Source organism: Odocoileus virginianus, chromosome 6 (assembly GCF_023699985.2).
Source record: "Odocoileus virginianus isolate 20LAN1187 ecotype Illinois chromosome 6, Ovbor_1.2, whole genome shotgun sequence".
In the NCBI taxonomy this organism is placed as follows: domain Eukaryota; kingdom Metazoa; phylum Chordata; class Mammalia; order Artiodactyla; family Cervidae; genus Odocoileus; species Odocoileus virginianus.
In genome coordinates, this window is record NC_069679.1 from 55,158,850 (window position 1) to 55,179,083 (window position 20,234).

At 47.5% G+C, this 20,234-nt stretch overlaps 1 protein-coding gene across 10 annotated transcripts in view; it reads left to right on the forward strand.

Annotated features, from left to right (window-relative positions):
* Positions 1-20,234, forward strand: part of SAMD4A (sterile alpha motif domain containing 4A) — a 223,747-nt gene that overhangs the window by 179,135 nt on the left and 24,378 nt on the right. For all 10 annotated transcript variants that reach the window (XR_011488316.1, XR_011488314.1, XR_011488315.1 and 7 more), the window contains 4 exons: positions 1,969-2,078; positions 4,267-4,353; positions 13,269-13,602; positions 15,845-15,930. Coding sequence is in view for 2 of the 10 variants with exons in the window: in XM_070469378.1 (XP_070325479.1) it covers positions 1,969-2,078; positions 4,267-4,353; positions 13,269-13,602; positions 15,845-15,930 (617 nt within the window). In the remaining 8 variants the exon portion in view is untranslated. The remainder of the gene's footprint in view (positions 1-1,968; positions 2,079-4,266; positions 4,354-13,268; positions 13,603-15,844; positions 15,931-20,234) is intronic.

Genomic DNA, 20,234 nt, shown 5'->3' on the forward strand with positions numbered 1-20,234 from the left:
AGCTGCTTGGGGCCTTTCAAAGATGTAAACAGCAAACCTGAAACCTGATGACTAAACAGTAACGTGTCGGTGGCCTAAAAGCTGAAGCTATATCTATTTGTTGCCCACTCCGTGGAAGTATTAGCATAACAGCAACAAAAACATGGAGGAGAATCAAGTCTAGTCAGAGAGCTCCAGGATATCACATGAGGGAAGCAAATGGCCTGGACTCTTGATCCAACCACAGTTTGAGTTGAGGGGGATATAAGGGGTTGGTCCTATGTATCTCGGGAAGCCCTATTTCTTTACAGTTAGTGATGGTCCCAGCGGGACTCTCTACTTGTCACAGTAGAATGAAGGGCCTCGAAGCACAGAATCAGTGATTTTTTTGCCTGAAATGACTGAGCCTTTTCTTAAAATGCCATTGGATATCCAATTCTGTTTCTCCAGAAATTCCTCTTCTTTGGCCTTCATATAACTGCAAATCAAAAAGTAACCTCACCAGGCCGCCCACTTTCCCCCACTTTATCTTTTGAGTTTCAGGTGGTAATCCCATACCTACAGCCCCTAAATCTAGATTCAGTTCACCCAGGAGGCAGGGTCTGATTTCAGAGTAGGCCAGCCCTCTTCAGTTAATGCCAGTTGACTACTTTAAACATTAAAAAATTAGAAGGTTCCTACTTATTTTGTAGTGTTTATGGTCTCTGTCAGTGCCTCAAAATAAAGCACTTAGCAACAGACAGTATCTTGCAATCAACATGGTTAATAATGGGTAATATTCATAGAAAACTTGAATAACGTTTTCCCAGTGCTTCAGCATTTCAGAGGACTATAAAGTCACTGTTTATTCAGCCTTCCCATTGATGGATTATTGGTCCTCATTCTACAAAAGATGATACAGTATAGGAAAAATCTGGGAATCTGGCAACCTGGCTCTGGTCCCCGTTTCACCACATACTTGCCCTGTGATCTAGATGTTATGACTTAATTCTGTCATCTGTAGAATAAGCCAGGGGTTGGGGAAGATGATTCTAGGGACTTCTCAAAGATCCTATTGCTCAAAAACTCTGACAAAAAAATATGGGCAAGTGCTTTGTTTTGGTTGTACTTAGAAAGGTAATAATTCTCCTGTGGATTTTCAATACGGTTATTATTTAATTTTCCTAACTGTAGAATCCCAAACATGAGACTTATTTCAGATGTGCTTTGGAATTGATATTGGGTTGACATTCAAGGAGAAGGTCAAGGACAATTTCAGATATATGCCTTAGTTTGAAGAAATGGTCAGCAACCCACCCCCCGGCCCCCCCCCCCCATACACACACTGTGTGGTAGTTTAGAGCCCAGGATGCCCTGATTCCCACTAGCGTATAGGAAGGCAGAAGAATGATCAGGCTAGTGACAGTGACCCCATTCATGGTCACCGTGCCTGGTTTATTTGTTTTATTTTCTCTATCACTGTGAAAGCAGTGGAAACAGCGTATGGGGATCTGCATTAAACCTAGAAAGAAATTATCTTGAGGATGAAGATCATCGTATATAGTTTAACATTCTAAGTCAGTTCTTTCTAAACCAACAGTGAAGTAGTCTGACTAAAGCAGTGAATCCTTGCCATCTTGGGGGTTATGAACCCCTTTGAGAATCCTATAGAAGCTGTGGATGACCCTCTGCCCAGAAAACCACCTACATACTCACAAATTGGAATGTAATTTTAAAGAGTTGCTGTGTGCTCTGAAGCCCAAGGGCCCCCGGGTATAAAACAAAGTAAGAGAGCCCAACAGTGGGAATATCAAAACTAGACCAAGCCTTCTAAGTTGGTAATTTGCTGCCAAAATGAAACAATGAGTAACGGAAAGATGATTTTTTTTTCCCCTTTTCTTTTCTCTGACCACCATCTCCTTTCCTTTTCTCTCTTCCCACATCTCTGGTCATCTCCTCTCTTTCCCCTCTCAATTTCTCTCCCCATGTCCTGCACATCGGGCGCCACAGATGTTCCAGCCTGGTTAAAAAGCCTCCGCCTGCACAAGTATGCCGCGCTCTTCTCCCAGATGACCTATGAGGAGATGATGGCCCTCACTGAGTGCCAGCTGGAGGCTCAGGTACGTACCCGGGAAGGTGCCCCAGGGGGAACCTTGCATTCAAAGTTCAAGGCAGACCTTGTCTGGACCCACACCTCTACCCACCTAGTAGCTTGCCTTGTTTTAGGAACTGCCGGGCGTGGGCCAGCATCACATGGTAAGGCTGGGTTCTTGCCTTCGGGGTCCAGTACAAGATGGAAGACAAATGGATAACCACAGGACAAGTGAGATTGAGAAAGACTGTTATGAAAAAAAAAAATAATAACCTAGGTGTACACTCCTAGGGTGTCAGGGAGGAATCAGAAGAAACAGCATTGACCAAGACCTCCAAGAATCTGTGTCCCTGCTTTTGTTTTCCTTGCCCACCCCCTCTGTCTGCTTGGCCAGTGCTGATTTGGAGGATGACAGATTGGTTGTGAATTTTTCAATCTGGTTACAAATCAGCTAACTTCCAGTAGTTAGGAAGCAGAAGCACCAGGTCCTGACTCAGACCTTCTCCAGAAGTTGCTCAAAAACATTCAGACTGATCTTAATTCGAACGGAGAGCGTTGTACAAAATATTTTCTAACCACACTGAATAACATTACCCCAGGTCTCAGATGGCAGTCCCCTGCTGTGTGCCATAAAAGGGCAAGTTCCTCCTTCCTTCTGTGGATGCAGAAGGCCAGGCCAGTCAACAGAACCCCTGAAACTAAGCATGTTTCCTACCCTGCTGTGCTTGAGCAAATAGATCTGACCAATGTCTTTGTTCCCCTTGTTTAAAATGCTATTTGCATTTTCAGCTTGACCTCAGTTTCCTTTGAGTGGTGATTTGAGAGAATTAATGGTCTGAACGGGCTAATAGTATTTCCCCTGCAGGAAGAGGAGATTGTACCAGTTGGGGCATGGCTGGTCTGGATGCAGACCTCCCAGCAGATCCTGAATTCCCATTGCATATTCAGTACCCGCAGTTAACCTTTGCAGGCCTGGCTGAATACCAGTATTGAGATGTAAGACAAAGCCCAAAGTCACTGCACATTCTCAGAGAATGAAAAGCCCTAATTTCAACTTCCTAAGGCTTCTCCCACTGCTTTTTATCTTGATCGCTCCTTGAGATCCTCAGGATTGATGAGAACTGCTTCTAAGAGCATTCTTGTGTTTGGGTCAAAGTTGAGAAAAAGAAAGTTCAGTCATCACTTGGTCAAATTGAGGAAAAAAACAAGAAATAATTGACACAGAGGGCAAAACCCAAGCCCAGCACAAACTTTTCAGAGTAAAAATTCACGTGAACCAAAAGTCAAGGCTAAATAGTAATATGCTCCCAGTATTTCATCTTAAAGATGGATTTAGATGTCACTAGAGTCTTAATTTTCCTCGGTAAAGGCAACACCCCTGGTGTTTTCATCTTTTCCACCTTTAAGGGAAATTTTATGAATCTTTGCAGAAAGTCATCAGAAGTTTATATTACAGGTCTGATTTGAGAAAGAACCTTCCATTTGGAAATCTTTGGTCTTTCTAGTCAACAGATGTTTAACTGAATCCTAGGGCTCTTCGCTGCTACACAGTTTATTAAGATAAAATCCATAATCCTAACTGTGAATCCCAATCTTCTACCTGAAGTGCTGACTGCATTATTACAGGTTTAAGTTCTTCTCTATTCTGATTTTCCTTGTGGAGACTTAGGAGGGCCTACAGACTGATAAAAACCAGCCTGTGTTGTCTGACACCGGGTGAGAACTGAACTGGATTTCATATCTCCTCAAGATGGGTAAACATAGAAAAGCTTTGAGAAAGCAATGCATATCTCTGTATGGGATTGGAACCTTCAGGGAAACTGATAGGGACCGAAACGATAAAACCTGGACACAAGGAAAGAATGTATGACTTAAAAATGATGTTTTAAGACTATGAAGAAATTTCATGCTGGGTGGGATGATTGGCTGTTTCTTGCTCTCCTAAAGGTCACAGGGAAAAGACACAAGCACATGTGTGGTCAGGAGGAGTTAAAATATTTAGTAAGAAGAGGTTGATGATAATGGATATTGAGGAGTTACAACATTTAGTAAGAGGTTGATGGCAGTGGATGTTGAAGAGAGAGATGAATGGCTATTTACTAACCTGCACACACGCAGGAACCAAGAAGACAGTAATGTACTAAATAGCTTCCAAGAATCTCTTCAAGTTGATGCCTAAAAATATGTTTTTAAATCTAACTTTTACTTCATTACAGAATGTTACCAAAGGCGCAAGACACAAAATTGTCATCAGTATTCAGAAGCTCAAAGAGAGACAAAATCTCCTTAAGTCTTTGGAAAGGGTAAGTTATCACCAGGTGATGGACCATTTCTACCTTCATGGTGGAAAAATGGGTCAAGGGAAATTATATTCTCAGTTGAAAGTGTCATCGGCAGGCCTTACAGAGAGCAATAGGTTGTTTCCTTACCAAAGTCAGAAAAAAATGAAATGATTTTTAAGTTTATCCCCTGGTTATACACGCTTCTGTGGAACCTGACCGTTTAAGTGTACTTAAGCCTTGGGTCCAGGCATCTCGAGACTGGCCCTCCCATAGCTCTCAGGAAATGTTTTGCATACATTCATTTCTGCCTTTTATACATCTGTAGAGATTAAGGGGGTGTTCAGCCCACAATCAGAGGCTGAAATTTTGACGCATCAGTGGGAAACAAATAGATGTGCCTCAGTCCTTCTGTCCACCCAGGGAAGGATCTGACTTTGGGAAAAGCTGCCCACAGCATGGCAAACACCCACAGGTTAACCCCCGGCTTCCACAGAGAGATCACAGTTTTTTGGTGGATGGGCATAGTAGGCTCTCCAGAGAATGTGGACGTAGTAGACTCTCCAGAGAATGATTTCAGACATTAACTTACCAGAATGGGTCCCTGTGACTCTGAAAGGAACTGTCTCCAAAATGCAAAATGTTGAAAAAGTGTTTATTCCACTGTTAAAAGCAGTTCATCTGCTGTTACCATCTCTTTTTGTTTGCTGCCTAAGTATGTTTTTTCTCGCCTTTGTATCTTGATGTCAGCCTAGTGTGGATGTCATTTTTAGGACATGGTGGCTTTATGACTCCATCTAAGGTCCAAAAGCTACCCACTGCAGTATTCTTGTCTGGAGAATTCCATGTACAGAGGAGGCTGGCAGGCTACAGTCCATGGGGTCACAGAGAGTCAGACATGACTGAACGACTTTTTTTTTTTAAGGTCCAAAAAAGAACAGACCTTGTAAGCTGGTGCTGCCACAACCCCGATGGGGAGATCCTTGTGCATTGATGTTGGAAGTGGTGGGTGGGAAGGTATTTGCTGCTCGCAGAGCTTGAGTTGTAACCCCTTCTAGAAATCCCAGGGTACCTTTGAAAGGGATCAAAGTACTAAGGCAGGTGAGGCTAAAGCAAATTTTGTGAGCACATAAACATTGCAGTGTGGTAGAAAATTTTTATTCACAAAGATCTGTGTGTGTATAATTTTACATACAACATATAAAATTATGCTTAATGAATATTAATGAATAATTAGTCGCTCAGTCATGTCCAACTCTTTGAGACTCCATGGACTGTAGCCCACCAGGCTCCTCTGTCCGTGGGATTCTCCAGGCAAAAATACTGGAGTGGATTGCCATTCTCTTCTCCAGGGGATCTTCCCAACCCAGGGATCGATCCCCGGTCTCCTGCGTTGCGGGCAGATTCTTTACTATCTCGGCCACCAGGGAAGCCCAATGAATATCATATAAAATCCAAATTAATATATAGTTTATTTGCTATATTACTAAAATATAGTAATATATAGAATATGCATCTGTAACTTTGTAAGGAAGGTGGCTTTTAAAACCTCTGGATGGATAGACAAAGGCTACTTATGGGTACTTCCATGATGAAAGACCTGTTCTTAATTATAGTGAATCACAAATGACAAGTAACCTGTCCAACTGAACCTGAAGTTACTGTTGTTGTTCTTAATTTTATGCCAACTCCTTTACCAAGCCATTCATCTAACAGAGTGATTATTGCCATTTCTATATAACTTCTCTTTTGGGAAATATTCAATAGGCCAATTTTCTCCTTATCTGTTAAAAAGTACAGAAAACATTTTGCAGAAGGATTTGATTGCTAAGATTATGGTTAAAGAGTGATGTTTTCTGCTCTTATTTCTGGAGCTTCCTTCAAGAACTCATTCATATCCTCTGTCACTGAGGGTCATGCACCCACCTGGGAGACAGAGACGGTGCCGCTGTCGGCTCCACCTCTTGCAGTGCTGGGCCGAACCAGCACGTGGAAACTCAAGGGCAGCAAGGTGGTTTGGGTGGCCCTCATATGCCACTGACTTTCTCTCTAGCCTTTGATAATTCGGTGGCACTATGTCTTATCTTTCACACCTAGAATAATATTGACTCCACACACACAAAAAAGCTTTCTCCCTGGACCACTGGATTGGGCATGTTAAAAAAGATGACAAATGTGACACAGAATCTGAAAGATCTACTGGCCAAGAGGAAAGCATGATGAGTTTATTTGGTGTGACTTCTCTGAGGAGGAAAGTGGTGGACCATCATTTCGGGCTTGCCTGAGAACGCCTGAGTTTAGACACTTGTGAGCTTGTCCCGTTAGGAGCTGGTGGCCTGGGGGTGGGAGTGAACTTCAGTGTCCACTGGGGACTCAGCCTCAGCTCTGTTCCCTCTTCTCTGGAACCCGCACCTCTCCTGCCCTGCTGGGAGAAGGCTGTGGGTAGCCTGTTCCCACAGAGGCCGCCAGCGACAGGCTCCCATCCACCATTTCTCTGGCATTCCCAGACCCTCAACTGACTGCTGTTGGAAGCGGTGTCATCATATTCTTGCTTCCGGTGGCATTCTTATGTCACACAGAGATTTCTAGGGAGATGGCTGGGGCCCCGCCCGTGGCTAGCTCATATTCAGCAGCCACTGCAGGTAAGCTCTAGGTCCAGAGCACTTCCACTCAGCTACTGAACACTTTACCAAGCAGCTGCCTTGGACTCGATTTCCCCTCCATCCTCACTGGAGGCAAACTGTGAGGAATTCGAAGTCCCCGCCCCCGGAGAGCTGGGGACACGAGGTGCCACAGACAGACGTGTGGCGGTACTGTCCCAGCCCAGAGTGATCAGCGCCATCACTGAGGCTGGTGGGGGCGTCTTCCTGGGATGAAACAGAGGACTCCGCTGCGGTGAGGACAGAGGGCAGAGGGGCATCAGTGCCGGCGGGGGACTGGGGGAGAGCGGGCCCTGAGCCGGGGGGTGGGGGGGGACACGACTGTGGAGAGGGAGAATAGGAGAGTCACTTAGCAGGAGTCTGGGCATTGGCAGGAGGTGCATGCTTGGGTGTCGTACCATTTGAGAAGCAAAAATAAAGGAGGAGTTACTCATGTGAAAGGACTTCCCTTGTGGCTCAGACGGTAAATCGTCTGCCTACAACACGGGAGACCCGGGTTCGATCCCTGGGTCGGGAAGGTCCCCTGGAGAAGGACCTGACAACCCACTCCAGTACTCTTGCCTGGAAAATCCCATAGACAGAGGAGACTGGTGGTCTACAGTCCATAGGGTCACAAAGTCGGACACGACTGAGAGACTTCTTCACTTCACTGATGGGAAAGAAATGGAGTTGAGTTTGACGAGTGGCGTCTGCAATACCTGAGGACACCCCGCTGGAAGTAGCAAGTCAGTGGCCCAGAGAACAGGTCTAGAGTCCACAAGGGTTTGAAAGACTCAGTTATGGGTCGTTTCTGTGTAAATGGTCAGAATTGTGTGATGAGTGATAAGAGCTGAGGATGGTCCCTGGATGGGGAGCGCCAGAGGACATGGAGGGACCAAACAGTGACAGACCCCAGAGGCTGGGAGGGTTAAGGACGGACTGTCCCATCAGGGGCCACGAACATGTCACACCTAATGAGGACTGAACACTGTTCCCCTGAACAGGCCACCAGCAGCTCCCTGGTAGCCCTGATGCAAAAGGGTTTCAGGGAGATGGCAGGGGAAGCAGGAACCCAAGAACTGGGGAGTGCAAATGGTACTGGGGCCATGGGGTGAGGCAGTGCAGACTTCTCAAGATGTTTGGTGGGAAAGGTAAGATTAGAACGATCACTGGGGCAGATTTTTTTATCTTTAATAGTGAAAATGTTTCCATGTGCTTTTCAGTTCAGTTCAGTTCAGCTGCTCAGTCATGTCTGACTCTTTGCGACCCCATGGACCGCAGCGCACCAGACTTCCCTGTCCATCACCAACTCCCAGAGTTTACTCAAACTCATGTGCATTGAGTCGGTGATGCCATCCAACCATCTCATCCTCTGTTGTCCCCTTCTCCTCCTGTCCTCAATCTTTCCCAGCATCAGGGTCTTTTCAAATGAGTCAGCTCTTCACATCAGGTGGCCAAAGTATTGGAGCTACAGCTTCAGCATCAGTCCTTCCAATGAATATTCAGGACTGATTTCCTTTAGGATGGACTGTTTTGATCTCCTTGCTGTCCAAGGGACTCTCAGAGTCTTCTCCAACACCACAGTTCAAAAGCATCAGTTCTTCAGCACTCAGCTTTCTTTATTCTCCAACTCTCACATCCATGTGCTTTTATTTACTGTCTTTTTTCAGTTGACTCCCAAACTGTGAAACTGACCATTCTCTGAGCTTGGGAACCTGGCTTGGAGAAAGGAGATACACACACACTTCTGTGTTCCCGCCACCCCCGCCACCCCATTGTGACAGCATCCTCATAATGTATGAGTCCATCCCGGGAGTCATAAGCATCTTAGGGTGAGGATTCTGTCATCGTTTTCAGCCCCCCAGTGTCTGACAGAGCCCAGCCCATAGAGAGGCTGGAGTTAAGTAGACACAGGAGTGCTGTCTGCTGGGTGAGAGGTCTAGTCCGTCTCACACAGAGAGAAGGATGGGGCAACAGGATGCTGCATAAGTGCTGGGCATGCCACCAGCTGCCATTTTCCAGATGATTTGTACCCTATGACTGTTACAAGCCCCGAGAGAGGCTCTGACCCAGGCCTCTTCCAAGACCTAAGAAAGCCAGGCCAGGAAGCCTGGGACAGTCAGGATGGAGCATGTTGCTGCTGTCGGCCCCGAGCTGCGTCTGCCTGACCGACAGCCGTGTAGGAGGGTCCAGCCTTCTCACTCCACTCTCACCTCTGTTCCGCACAGTAGTTAAAGCACAGCTGTGCTGCTTTGTGTTCATTTCTGCTTCTTTGAATTCCTAATGCAGGGTTATATTTATGATACAAAGGGTCCATAGAGACTTGGATTGATCCCCTGTTTTTGTCAACATGGGAGTTCGTTCCCTCAGCCAGTCGAGGGCACTGGATTGAGCTAGATTCCTTCTCCACCTGGGCCCTCAAGTTCCCGAATTTGCTCTGAAGAGTCAAGAATGCAACCTGATGGTCATAGTGCGCCGCCCGGAGGCTGGCATCAGCAGAGCCACTCCTACTGGTCATAAGCCAGGGGTTGTCTCTGAAACAACTCTGAGACAGTGGCTTGAAGTCAAAGCAAAAGACCAAGCTAAGCATGATTCCTGATTGTGATATTTTCAGAAACTGTACGACATTATTCACTATGTTTATGGGTTCCCTTTTTGGTGTGGGTGTCCCCCGTAGCGTCGGATAAGATTTGAACTTGGGACAAGGATACCTGCCCTGTTTGAAGGAGTTCAGCTCTTAGCAGAACCTCGATCTCCTCCCCCAGCACTGAGTAACTGCAGAAGCCTTCATGACACGTGTCCAGAGCAGGCAAGGTCGGTAGCAGTTGACCGAGTCAAGGCACCCATCTGCTCTTCTCAGCGGTACTGCCACATGGGATGGCACAGCAGGGGTGCATGTGGTCACCCAGAGGAGCCTGCCAGCTCTGGCTGCCCAGCCCCTTCCCAAGAAGAAGCCTCACCCCTTCTCTCTCATCTCCCTTCCCCTCCCCAGTCAGGGCTGGACAAGGAGGTCAGACCCCTCACCCCCCAGGTGCTGGCAGGAACTGGAGGACCTCGAGGCAGGGGTTGTCTGGTTGGCACGTAGTTTGATCAGAAAAGGCAGCAGGGACGCTCTTGGTCTGGGTTGGCTAGCTTGCCTCCACGGGTCCTGCCCTGATACCATGTCCGAAGTCAAGGGACCAGTCACGTGACAGCATCAGACTCTGCAAAGGGCCGGTCCAGCCCAGCATCAGGAAAACTCAGGCTGACCAGGAGTATCCTGACTCAGGCATTGAGCTGGCGGGCACGGGCTGCAGGCAGGTCTTACCATGGCCCTGTCTGCCAGGTTGAGAAGGAAGAGTGTAGACTCTGCAAAATCCACTTCTTTAAAAGGAAAATGGATTCTCTCCCCTAAAATAGACTGGAGAGTGGCCCTGGCCAGGTTTGAGACAATTCTGGTGGCTACTTAGCATTTCAGTTCCCTCAGAATCCTGGGGTGCCAACTAGGCCGAGGCACAATTCAGGCTCTGCTTCCAACCCCCCCACACAAAGCAAGTTCCCGCCAGCAACCGGGCGGGCTGTCGGTGTTTTGCTGCCCAGAATTGAAACAGGCCTGCGTCCTCAGATTTCCTCTTTCTAACTGATTGATGGGAGATCTGGGTGCAGAAATGATCGTGTCCCATCAGCTTGTGTTGCTTGACATCATCGAGCAATTTTTCTTGATAAGAGAGGATCCCAGGAACGGGCTGGTACTCATGCTTTAGGCTTTTAAAATTATGTTCTTGCTATTCTGGGCTCTCAGAAGATTAAATACTTCATTAGTAATCAGGGCCCTGATTGTCAAGGTCCTTCCTGGGTCCTAGGGAGAGGTTTGCTGCATAAGCACTGGGCGGCACTGTGGCAGAGAGCAGAGCCCACCGCCTATGCCAGGGAGACGCCCAGCCCTTGACTTCCATCCCCAAGCATCTGAGCCTGTTCTGCACTTCTGTGAGCATCTGACAGATAGATATCTATCAGAATCAACTTTCACTGCTTTCTCCAATAAATAATGCCCAGGATATCAAACTGTATGTGTAGAAGGATTCAATTTCATTATATAAAGCCATGGATGTATTACATACAATTATATACATTATAGGCATACCTCATTTTATTACACTTCACACATACTGCCTTTTTTTTTTTTTTTTAACAAATCGGTTTGTGGCAGCCTTGAGTTTAACAAGCCTTTTGACCCCATTTTCCAAACAGCATTTGCTCACTTCATGTCTCTTTGTCACATTTTGGTAATTCTCATCATATTTCAAACATTCTCATTATTATGATATTTGGTATGGCGATCTGTGATTAGTGATATTTGATGTTACTATTGTGAAAAGATTATAACTCGTTGAAGACTCAGATCATGACTAGCAGTATTTAGCAATGAAACATTTTTTAATTAAGGAATGTGCACTGGTTTTTCTAGACATAATGCTTTGACACACTATGACTATATGTGCTATGTGCTAAGTTGCTTCAGTCGTGTCTGACTCTTTGCGACCCTATGAACCGTAGCCCATCAGGCTCCTCTGTCCATGGGGTTCTCCAGGCAAGAATACTGGAGTGGGTTGCCATGCCCTCCTCCAGGGGATCTTCCTGACCCAGGGATTGAACCTGCAACTCTTAAAGTCTCCTGCATTGGCAGGTGGGTTCTTTCCCACTAGCAACACCTGGGAAGCCTAATAGACTATATAGTGTAGTGTAAACCTAACTTTTATAGGTACCGGGAAACCAAAAAATTTGAGTGATACTTTATGTCGTGATCTGGAACCAAACTTGCAGTATCTCCAAGGTCTGCCTCTGTAGTATATATTCAATATGTATATATATGTTTGTGTGTTTGTGTAAAATACTTATTTTTCTCAAGAATGATCCTTCTAAAACATGTCGCTCCCCTGCTCAGAACCTTCCCTGACTTCTCGTCTCATGTAGAAGACTTTCTTGCAGCCCTGCCCCAGCCTGCTGACTCCTCTGCACTCAGGCCCTGTGGCTCCTTGGACTTCACACCCCACCCCTTCCCTTGCCCTCTCTGCTCCAGCTCAGGCCTCGGTGCTGGTCCTCACATGCTCCCGGCTCCCACCTCAGTGCCTTGGCCCCCGCTGTGCCCTCTGCCTGGAGCACTCTTTCCCAGGAACCTGCCGCCCATGCTCCGTTGGATTCCGCTCCAGTGTTACCCCTTCACAGAGCCTCCCCTCCCAGAACCCCCGCCCTGCTTCCCAGTCTCCAGCATGATGAATATTCATCTCCTGGTAGGATGTAAACTCCCCGAGGGAACCTTAACAGCTTTCCCACCTTATCCCCATCCCCCCACACCAACTAGCTCAGGGCACAGCAGGTCAGAGCACCCAAAACATAAACTTAACAAAGAACCACATAACATAGGAACCTGTAGCTTTACAAATATTAACCTCACTACAACCACCAATGAACAAGTATTACAATAATCTTCATTTTATACACCGGGAAACTGCAGCACAGAGAAGTTAAGTCATTTACCCAAGGGCACACAGCTGTATCACACCCGGGCGTCTGTCTGAGCGTCTGTGCTTCGAGCCATGCCTGTGTTGCCTCTGTCATGGGCTGAATGAAAGTGTGAATGAGCAGGATCCTTCATCTGAAACAAGTCATACTACAGGAAACCACCATGTGACGCTGTATAATTTTTTTATGTAGCTTCTAAAGTGTGTGATGTAAACTATATCAAATGCACTTTAAAGAAAGGCACAGAGGATGCCAGGGGAGGAAATATACCAAAATCATTTTAGTCATCATCTTAGTGGGATTTTAAAGTGATTATATTTTCTCATTATACATGTATGTATTTTCCAATTTTTCTACCTGGGCTAATATTGAATGATTTAATTTTTAAACATTTATTTATTTGGCTGCATCTGGTCTTAGTTGCGACACTTGGGATCCTTGTTGCGTTATGCAGGATCTTTGATTTTGGCACATGTACTCTCTAACTGTGGCTCACGGGCTCAGCAGTTGCTCCGAGAGAGCTTAGTTGCTCTGCGGCATGTGGCATCTTAGCTCTAGACCAGGGATCAAACCCATGCCCCCTGCGTTGTGAGGCAGATTCTTAACCACTGGACCACCAAGGAGGTCCCCAGAATGATTACACTGTAAACCGTCCCATCTTCCAAAGAACATTCTAATGAAAGTGTCAGCAGCCACTAGCCCCATCTGGGAATAGCTCCAGGCAGAGGCGGGGAGGCATGGAGGTGGGTCACCCCAGTTCCTGACCCTAACAGAGGTCTTCTCCCTTTGACCCTCCAGGACATCATTGAGGGGGGCAACCTGCGCCTCCCCCTCCAGGAGCTGCACCAAATGATCCTGACCCCCATCAAGGCGTACAGCTCACCGAGCACCACCCCAGAGGCTCGCCGCCGGGAGCCCCAGGCCCCACACCCGTCTTCGCTGATGGGCCCCGAGAGCCAGAGCCCGGACTGCAAAGACAGTGCCACGGCCGCGGGAGCCTCGGCCACCGCTTCGGCCGGGGCCAGTGGCGGGCTCCAGCCGCACCAGCTGAGCAGCTGTGACGGGGAGCTGGCTGTCACCCCGCTGCCGGAGGGGGATCTCCCCGGGCAGTTCACACGTGTCATGGGGAAAGGTAAAGCCCAGTCTCCCCACCTGCCCTTTTCTCTTCTCAACACCCGTGACCAGAGCTACCCATTTCCATGGGCTTCCCCTGGGTATGGGGTGAACTGCCAAAGTCCATGTCATTAGCCCATTCTACAGATGGGGAAAGTGCAGCCTAGAGAGGGAAAGGTATTTGGATCTGGATTCCAAGCTCTCTGACAGACCACCCCCCCCAAGGCCTCTTCCTTCACCCTGGCTCCCATCTCTCCCCTTCCCTCAGATCAGGGCCCGCAGGGCCCTCCTGGTGGACCACTCACTGGGCCTTTGGACTCTCAGGCTAAAGGCAGGCTTCCTACAGGCCACCCAAGGTACCACAGCCCCACTGCCTGTGTCTGTGGGGCAACACAGAATTCACACATGGTCCCTGGGTGACAGCACCCCTTCTACCCGTGACTGCCCCGAGCCAGACCCTCATGCACGTATCCTTTATCGTGTCCAACACTAATCTGTGCTTGAGCAGGTGTTTCTCAAGAAATGTTGATTATTTAAAAAAACGTAGTGAATGCCAGTACTTTTCCTCTGGGAAGGGGGAACAATGTGTTTTCTATTGTCCAATATTTCAGACCATTTTAAAGAACTTGAGCTCTAATCAAAAGAAAGGGAACACCTGAGTCTTACATAGGTACAATGAGAGACTCCTGGTAGTACGTGTTCTTAGAAAGACTGAGATCTGTAGAATTCTGGTTCAGAGGAGGTGACTTGTAGCATCCTTTGGAGCTGAAATGCCAGCCCCATTTCATGGTCAGCATGGATCCCCCCCACTCACTTTTTCAGTCTTCCCTACCCCCAAGGGGCTCCTTACTGTGTGGATTAGAGTAGATGACCCCCTGCTGGAGGTACCGGTGAACTGGTTACCTGAGAATGTTGTACTTCACCCCCTTACCCATGACACGATCCATGTGGGCTCTGCATTCCTGTGGCATGGCTGCTTTTTAAAATTTAACTACTTTCAAATAAATTATGAAATCAAGTCACACTCAACATAAAAATCAAAGCTAGATGAAAAATGATGAAAGGTGAAAATAGCCCCCACCTCCACCCTTGGCCCTACCATATTCCTCCCCAGAGATAACCACTATAAGCATTTGAGAATATCCCTTCAGAAACACTGTAATTATATATAAGCACATGAGCATCCTTTTTACACACAAACAGGTCTTGTTTATATATCTCTCTGCAGCTTTTTTTTACATTATATGCTTTCAATATTTCTATCAATACAAAAGTACCATCTCATTCTTTTTTAAAGGCTGAATACTATTCCCCTATATGCATAAACTGTAATTTGACAGGGCCCCAATTAATGGATATAGAGGCAGTTTCCATGTTTTGTTATTACCAACAGTGTTATACTGAAAAATCTACATGCCACGGCATGGTATAAATGGGATTCTGTGACAGATCAGGTATGTGGGATGAGGGAGAGAAAGGCATCATGGTGCCCAGGTTTTAAGCATGATCCCCTTGAGAGCAAGGCATTGTTACTTCTAACCGATATCTTTGTCCAACCATCTCCACCTGTCCTTCTAAACATTCCCATCAGAAGCAGAACACCAGGATCTTTCGGATGGGAATAGAGTGAACTACACTATCATGGCCTCGAGCCGTCCAGGGGGTGTGTGTGTGCTGTGATTCTGTCTCTGAACTTGGGCGTGTAGGTGAACCTGTGTGTATGTAAATGTGTGGGTATCACTGAGAAAATCACCCTCCAGTGAATGAGTAGCAGGCTCCTTACTCATGTGCATGCCCACACACCTCACATCCTAAAAGGTGTGCCAGCCTCACTCCCCCAAATGAGATGTGCAGCTCATTCATAAAATGATGGTGCGTGCTCTGATAAGGGCTGATGGTCTTTAGGGTCTTTGAACTGCCTCTCAAAGGACGCTCTTTCAAAGACGGGGCTCGGGACGCTGCTGCGTTCTTCTTCTCCCAGAGTGTCTGTCTCGGGCCGGGTTGCAGAAGGCTTAATATAGAATGGTATGCGTGGAATTAACCAAAGGGGCTTCTGGAGGCAAGGGCTCCTGTGGTGACCAAGCCTCTGACTTCAGTGGAACGAGGAGCCTCCTGGCCTTTTTTGTGAAGCTGACGTAAAGCCACGGTCACACATACCTCTCAAAATATTGGTCCTGAAAGGAAATTGGTGGCAGATCTCAGGGGTTAGAATGGATGTGCATTTTTCTAATTCATCCTTTTTTTTTTTTTTTAATTCCCAGTGTGCACACAACTCTTGGTCTCCAGACCCGATGAGGAAAATATAAGTTCCTATTTACAGCTCATAGACAAATGTTTAATCCATGAGGTAAGTAGTGACAGGTTTCATGAAACTGCTTTTTCTCATTCCTTTGAAGTAGTTCTCAGAGATTCTGTGAGGTGATCACTTGGGTCTCTGACATCTTGTCTTTGAGGAGTAGACAGTCATTAATAATAGCTCGAGCAGAACTCAGCTGTGGTGACTTCAAACCTAAATGGAGCTTGTGTGTTACTCTGCTGTCCAGAGATTCACCTAGACTGAGCTCTGACGTGGAGGCAAATGCCTGAGAGAAGCCTCTGACTCCAGAAGCCTCCCTGAGGGACAAAGCCTGGGGTGGACCAAGCGGGGAGAAAGGGGAGAGTGTTCAGAACAAATGGTGTGTGTGTGTGTGTGTGTGTGTGTGGTTTGAGGGCTTGCTGCTGTGTTGTGATTTCTGATTCTTATAGGATTTTTTTTTTAATTGTCTTGGCGTGTAGTTGATTTACAATGTTGAGTTAGTTTCTGCTATCCAACAAAGTGAATCAGTTATACATACATATGTATAACTCCTCTTTTTTTAAGATTCTTTTCCCATATAGGCCATTGCGGAGTATTGAGTAGAGTTTCCTGTGCTGTACAGGAGGTCCTCATTAGTTATCTATTTTATATATAGTAGTGTGTATATGTCAGTCCCACTGTCCCAGTTTAACCCTTCCTCACCCTTTCCCCTTGGCAACCATAAGTTTGTTTATTACATCTGTGACTCTATTTCTCTTTTGTAAAAATAAGTTGATTTGTACTATGTTTTAAGATTCTACATATAAATGATATCATATAATGCTTGTCTTTCTCTGTTGACTTACTTCACTCAGTATGACAATCTCAGTCCTTTTGACAAAAATCAGGCTGATGCAACGCCTCCCAGGCCCTCAGGCCAATGATGGAGCGACCCTGATGGAGCGAGGCAGGTCCTGGCCAGGGCTGTCCCAGGGGATGTGGCGGGGACAGGCAGCTATGCTTCAGACCCAGGATCCCAGTGGCTTCTTGGGTGCCCCTCCCCTGAGAGAATTACATAGGGTCATGGTTTTAGAAAACTTAGGACTGGATAAGCCTAGATCACTGAGATCTTTTTGTGGGACTTAGATGTGAAAATAAGATGGTAAAGACCTCCAAGTCCTCTGGGCTTTGCCATGCTGGTAGCTGGAACCCCAGGAGTCCAGTGGGTCCCGGGGAAGGGAGATCCACACTTCCCACATTCCAGCTGCCCACAGGCCATCTGCTGCTGGTGGCTTGTTTGGTTTTCTGCACCGTCGGCCCTGCTGTGCTGTGACTGCCTCCACCTGCCCCTGACACGCAGGTGTGTGGTCTCCCACTGGGTTTCCATCCCAGCCCCTCCTCCCCATCCCTGAAACCCTCATTTTTGCGATTTCCTCTCGCTGTGAACTCCCAGTCACCCTTTTTAGTGTCCAGTCTTGACACAGCTCTCATCTGGGCCAGCAAAAAGCCATAGAAAGAAGGGAAGGCCAGAACAGGAGATGGATTTTATAGTTCCTTCGTTCCGTAGGTATTTATAAAGCATCTAGGCCTTGCCCCCGGCTGGTGGGCTTCCAGTAGGAGGGGAGTGGGTGAGACAAAAGGAAAACAGGTCATCACACGTGTGACCATAAGGCCACCAGTGTGGGGCTGGAGCCCAGGAGGTGCGGTGGGCACTTCTCTAGAGGCCAGAGGGACTGCCTCCAAACTAGACCTGAAGGACAAACAGAGCCTTAGTGGGAGAGACTTGTTCCACGAGGAGGCAGAACACAGAGGGGTCCAGGTGGACGGAGCAGCGCTGGAGGGGAGGAGGGCGCTTGGGGTGGGCTTAGGGGGCTACCAGTCGCCAAGCGTTTAAGCTTCTGAAAAAGCAAACCGGAACCCTGCTTCTGCTCTCACACCCACGCTCAGCATTGAGCCTGCGAGACACTGAAGGACAAGTTACCTTCCACCTCATCTCCAGTCTGCTGAGCCCAGGAGATGAAATAACGAGTCCTCCAGCTGCCTCTGCGGGGCGGTGCACAGACGTCCTCATTGGCCCGCAGCGCCCACGTTGTGATCTGGTGCTGCTCACTTTCCTGCCATTGTGCACGCTCCCTCTGCACCCTGGCTCTCCTTTCCGTGTTTTCCCCTTTACTCCCTTGGAAGCCAAGCTCTAGGTGCCAAGGTGGTACTGTGTGGGCTCCTCTCTCCTGACTGCCGCAGAGGAGCCTCGCTGATGGGAATCACGGGGCAGATAGGACTCATGCCAGTCTGCTCGCCTGCTTTCGTGTCAGGACGGAGGCGCCTGTGCACTGCTTTGGGAGGGGAAAATGTTGTCCAAGGCTTTGTATTAGTTGAGTTTGAGAAAGAAGAAAGGCGTTTGAATAATTTTCCACAGCCTGAGGGTATTCTGTGTGCAGAGCCCACCCTCCCCGGAAGGCCCTGTCCAGGCACAGCCTCCATCCTCGCTGAAGAATCCCCTGGGCTCCGGGAGACTGGGCTCCTTGCACAGCCCCATCGGGCTGTTCTTCGGCTGCTGAAAGGGAGGGTGCTGACCAAGCCAAGACACCTTCCTTCCTCCCCAGGGACAAAGGAGCCACTCCCCAGAACAATAAAAGGAAGGCCAAGAAAGTTCTGAATCTTATTTCTGAAGTCCATCACTTCATCTCCTGGATTACAAGCCCAGGCTTCTTAGCTCCTCACCGTCTTAGACGGACAGTTCCCTGAAGATGAGCCCTTGTACCCTTCATGAGCCTTGTTATCCAACCACGGCAGCTGTAGGACACATCTGTCTCCACACAGATGTCTGAGTCAGGGCCTGAGAGGAGCAGAAGACTCAGAAGTGGCTGACTGGCTGTGTGTGGGCATTCGGGAGAGTGTAATCTTCCTTCTCCTCCAGCCCCAAAGAAGCTCTGCCAGCCCCACCTAGAGCTGCCTGGAGTGGACTGGGGTGAAGTATTGGCCTCCCAGCCGATAGCAGAGCTCCCACAATGGAGTGCTATTTGCAGACATGCACAGGAACCAGCTTTCAGAAATCACTCCTTGCCAGCCATAGTCTAGCTCCACTCCAGGCCTCCCAGCAGTGTCTTCCAGGACTGAGAACAGCCACACACTCAGCACTGCTAAGGGTCCCACTCCTATCTACAGTCCCAATTACTGTGAGTCTTGATGTCCTGGTGCTGAGTGGATGACCTGACCTCTCTGAGGGGGTGTAAACATTTCCATCTTCTTGGGTGTTCTTTGTCACCGTGGGAAATGTCACATATGAACCAGTGTCCCCGGCAGCACTTTGACTGCACATCTGTAAAGTGACCCCTTTACTCCTTTGTCACCTGGAAGCACAGGCTGGCTCCAGACCCACTAGATATTGTGGTTTTGAGACCTTCAAGTCTTTTGTTGGTGTTAAAGGTCATGGTTGAATACCAAATATGATGGACTTTCATGCGCCACCACCAAAGGGCTAGTCCATGCAGCCGAAAAACCTGGTGAGGGTGTCTGTGGACAGTACCATGTGCACTACAGTGAAGAGCTAGGTGTGTCGTGATTGTTCTCAGTGCCCTCTGTGTGTGAATTAATTTGAATCCTTACAGCAATCCCTTTGATAAGGTATTACTGTCCTGAGTTAAAGGAGCTGAGTCTCAGGTGGAGGAACCTGCATAAAGATGTGCAGAGATATGAGCCCTGCCCATTTGCATCCAGAGCCTCCTACTGACCACTGAGCTGGACTCTGCTCCCCAGGTCGTCTTGACCTGCATGCCGGCATCTTGTGTCGTTGCTCAACACTTGGCTGACTAAGCTAGTCAAAAGCAGAATCTACCCATCCCTTTATTAGTCTAGCAGAAATGCTTGCCTTTTGCAGTTTTTGGAGATACTCATGTATAGCTGGACATTGACCTACTATCATCAGCAAATGAGAGGGACCATAGAGGAGAACCACATCCTCACCTTTTAGCCCTGAGACCATTCACCATGCACCTTAAAGGGTATCAGCACCTTTTTCTCTAATGGGGCACCGAACGCCTGCTGGGGAAGCCCTCCTTGATGATTGTCCTCAATGGCATCTGGCCAAGGTCACCTGGGAGGAAGGGGTTTGCAAATCGTCAGTACCTTTTCCATAATATGGTTAATGTCTTTTTGCTTTTGTTCACATAGCTCTCTTGTGTTTGGGTCTTTAAAGATTAAATGTCAGTAGAAGAACATTAAGCTGTCATTCTTTTCTCTCTGTTTAAGGAATCTGCTTCCTTTATGGGAAACAGGCATGTAGTTTATTATTACTCTAAGTAATCATGTACTGCTCCTTAAAAAGTATTTATTTCATGCTTTATTGACAAAACTACTTGGGTATGGTATCTCCATCA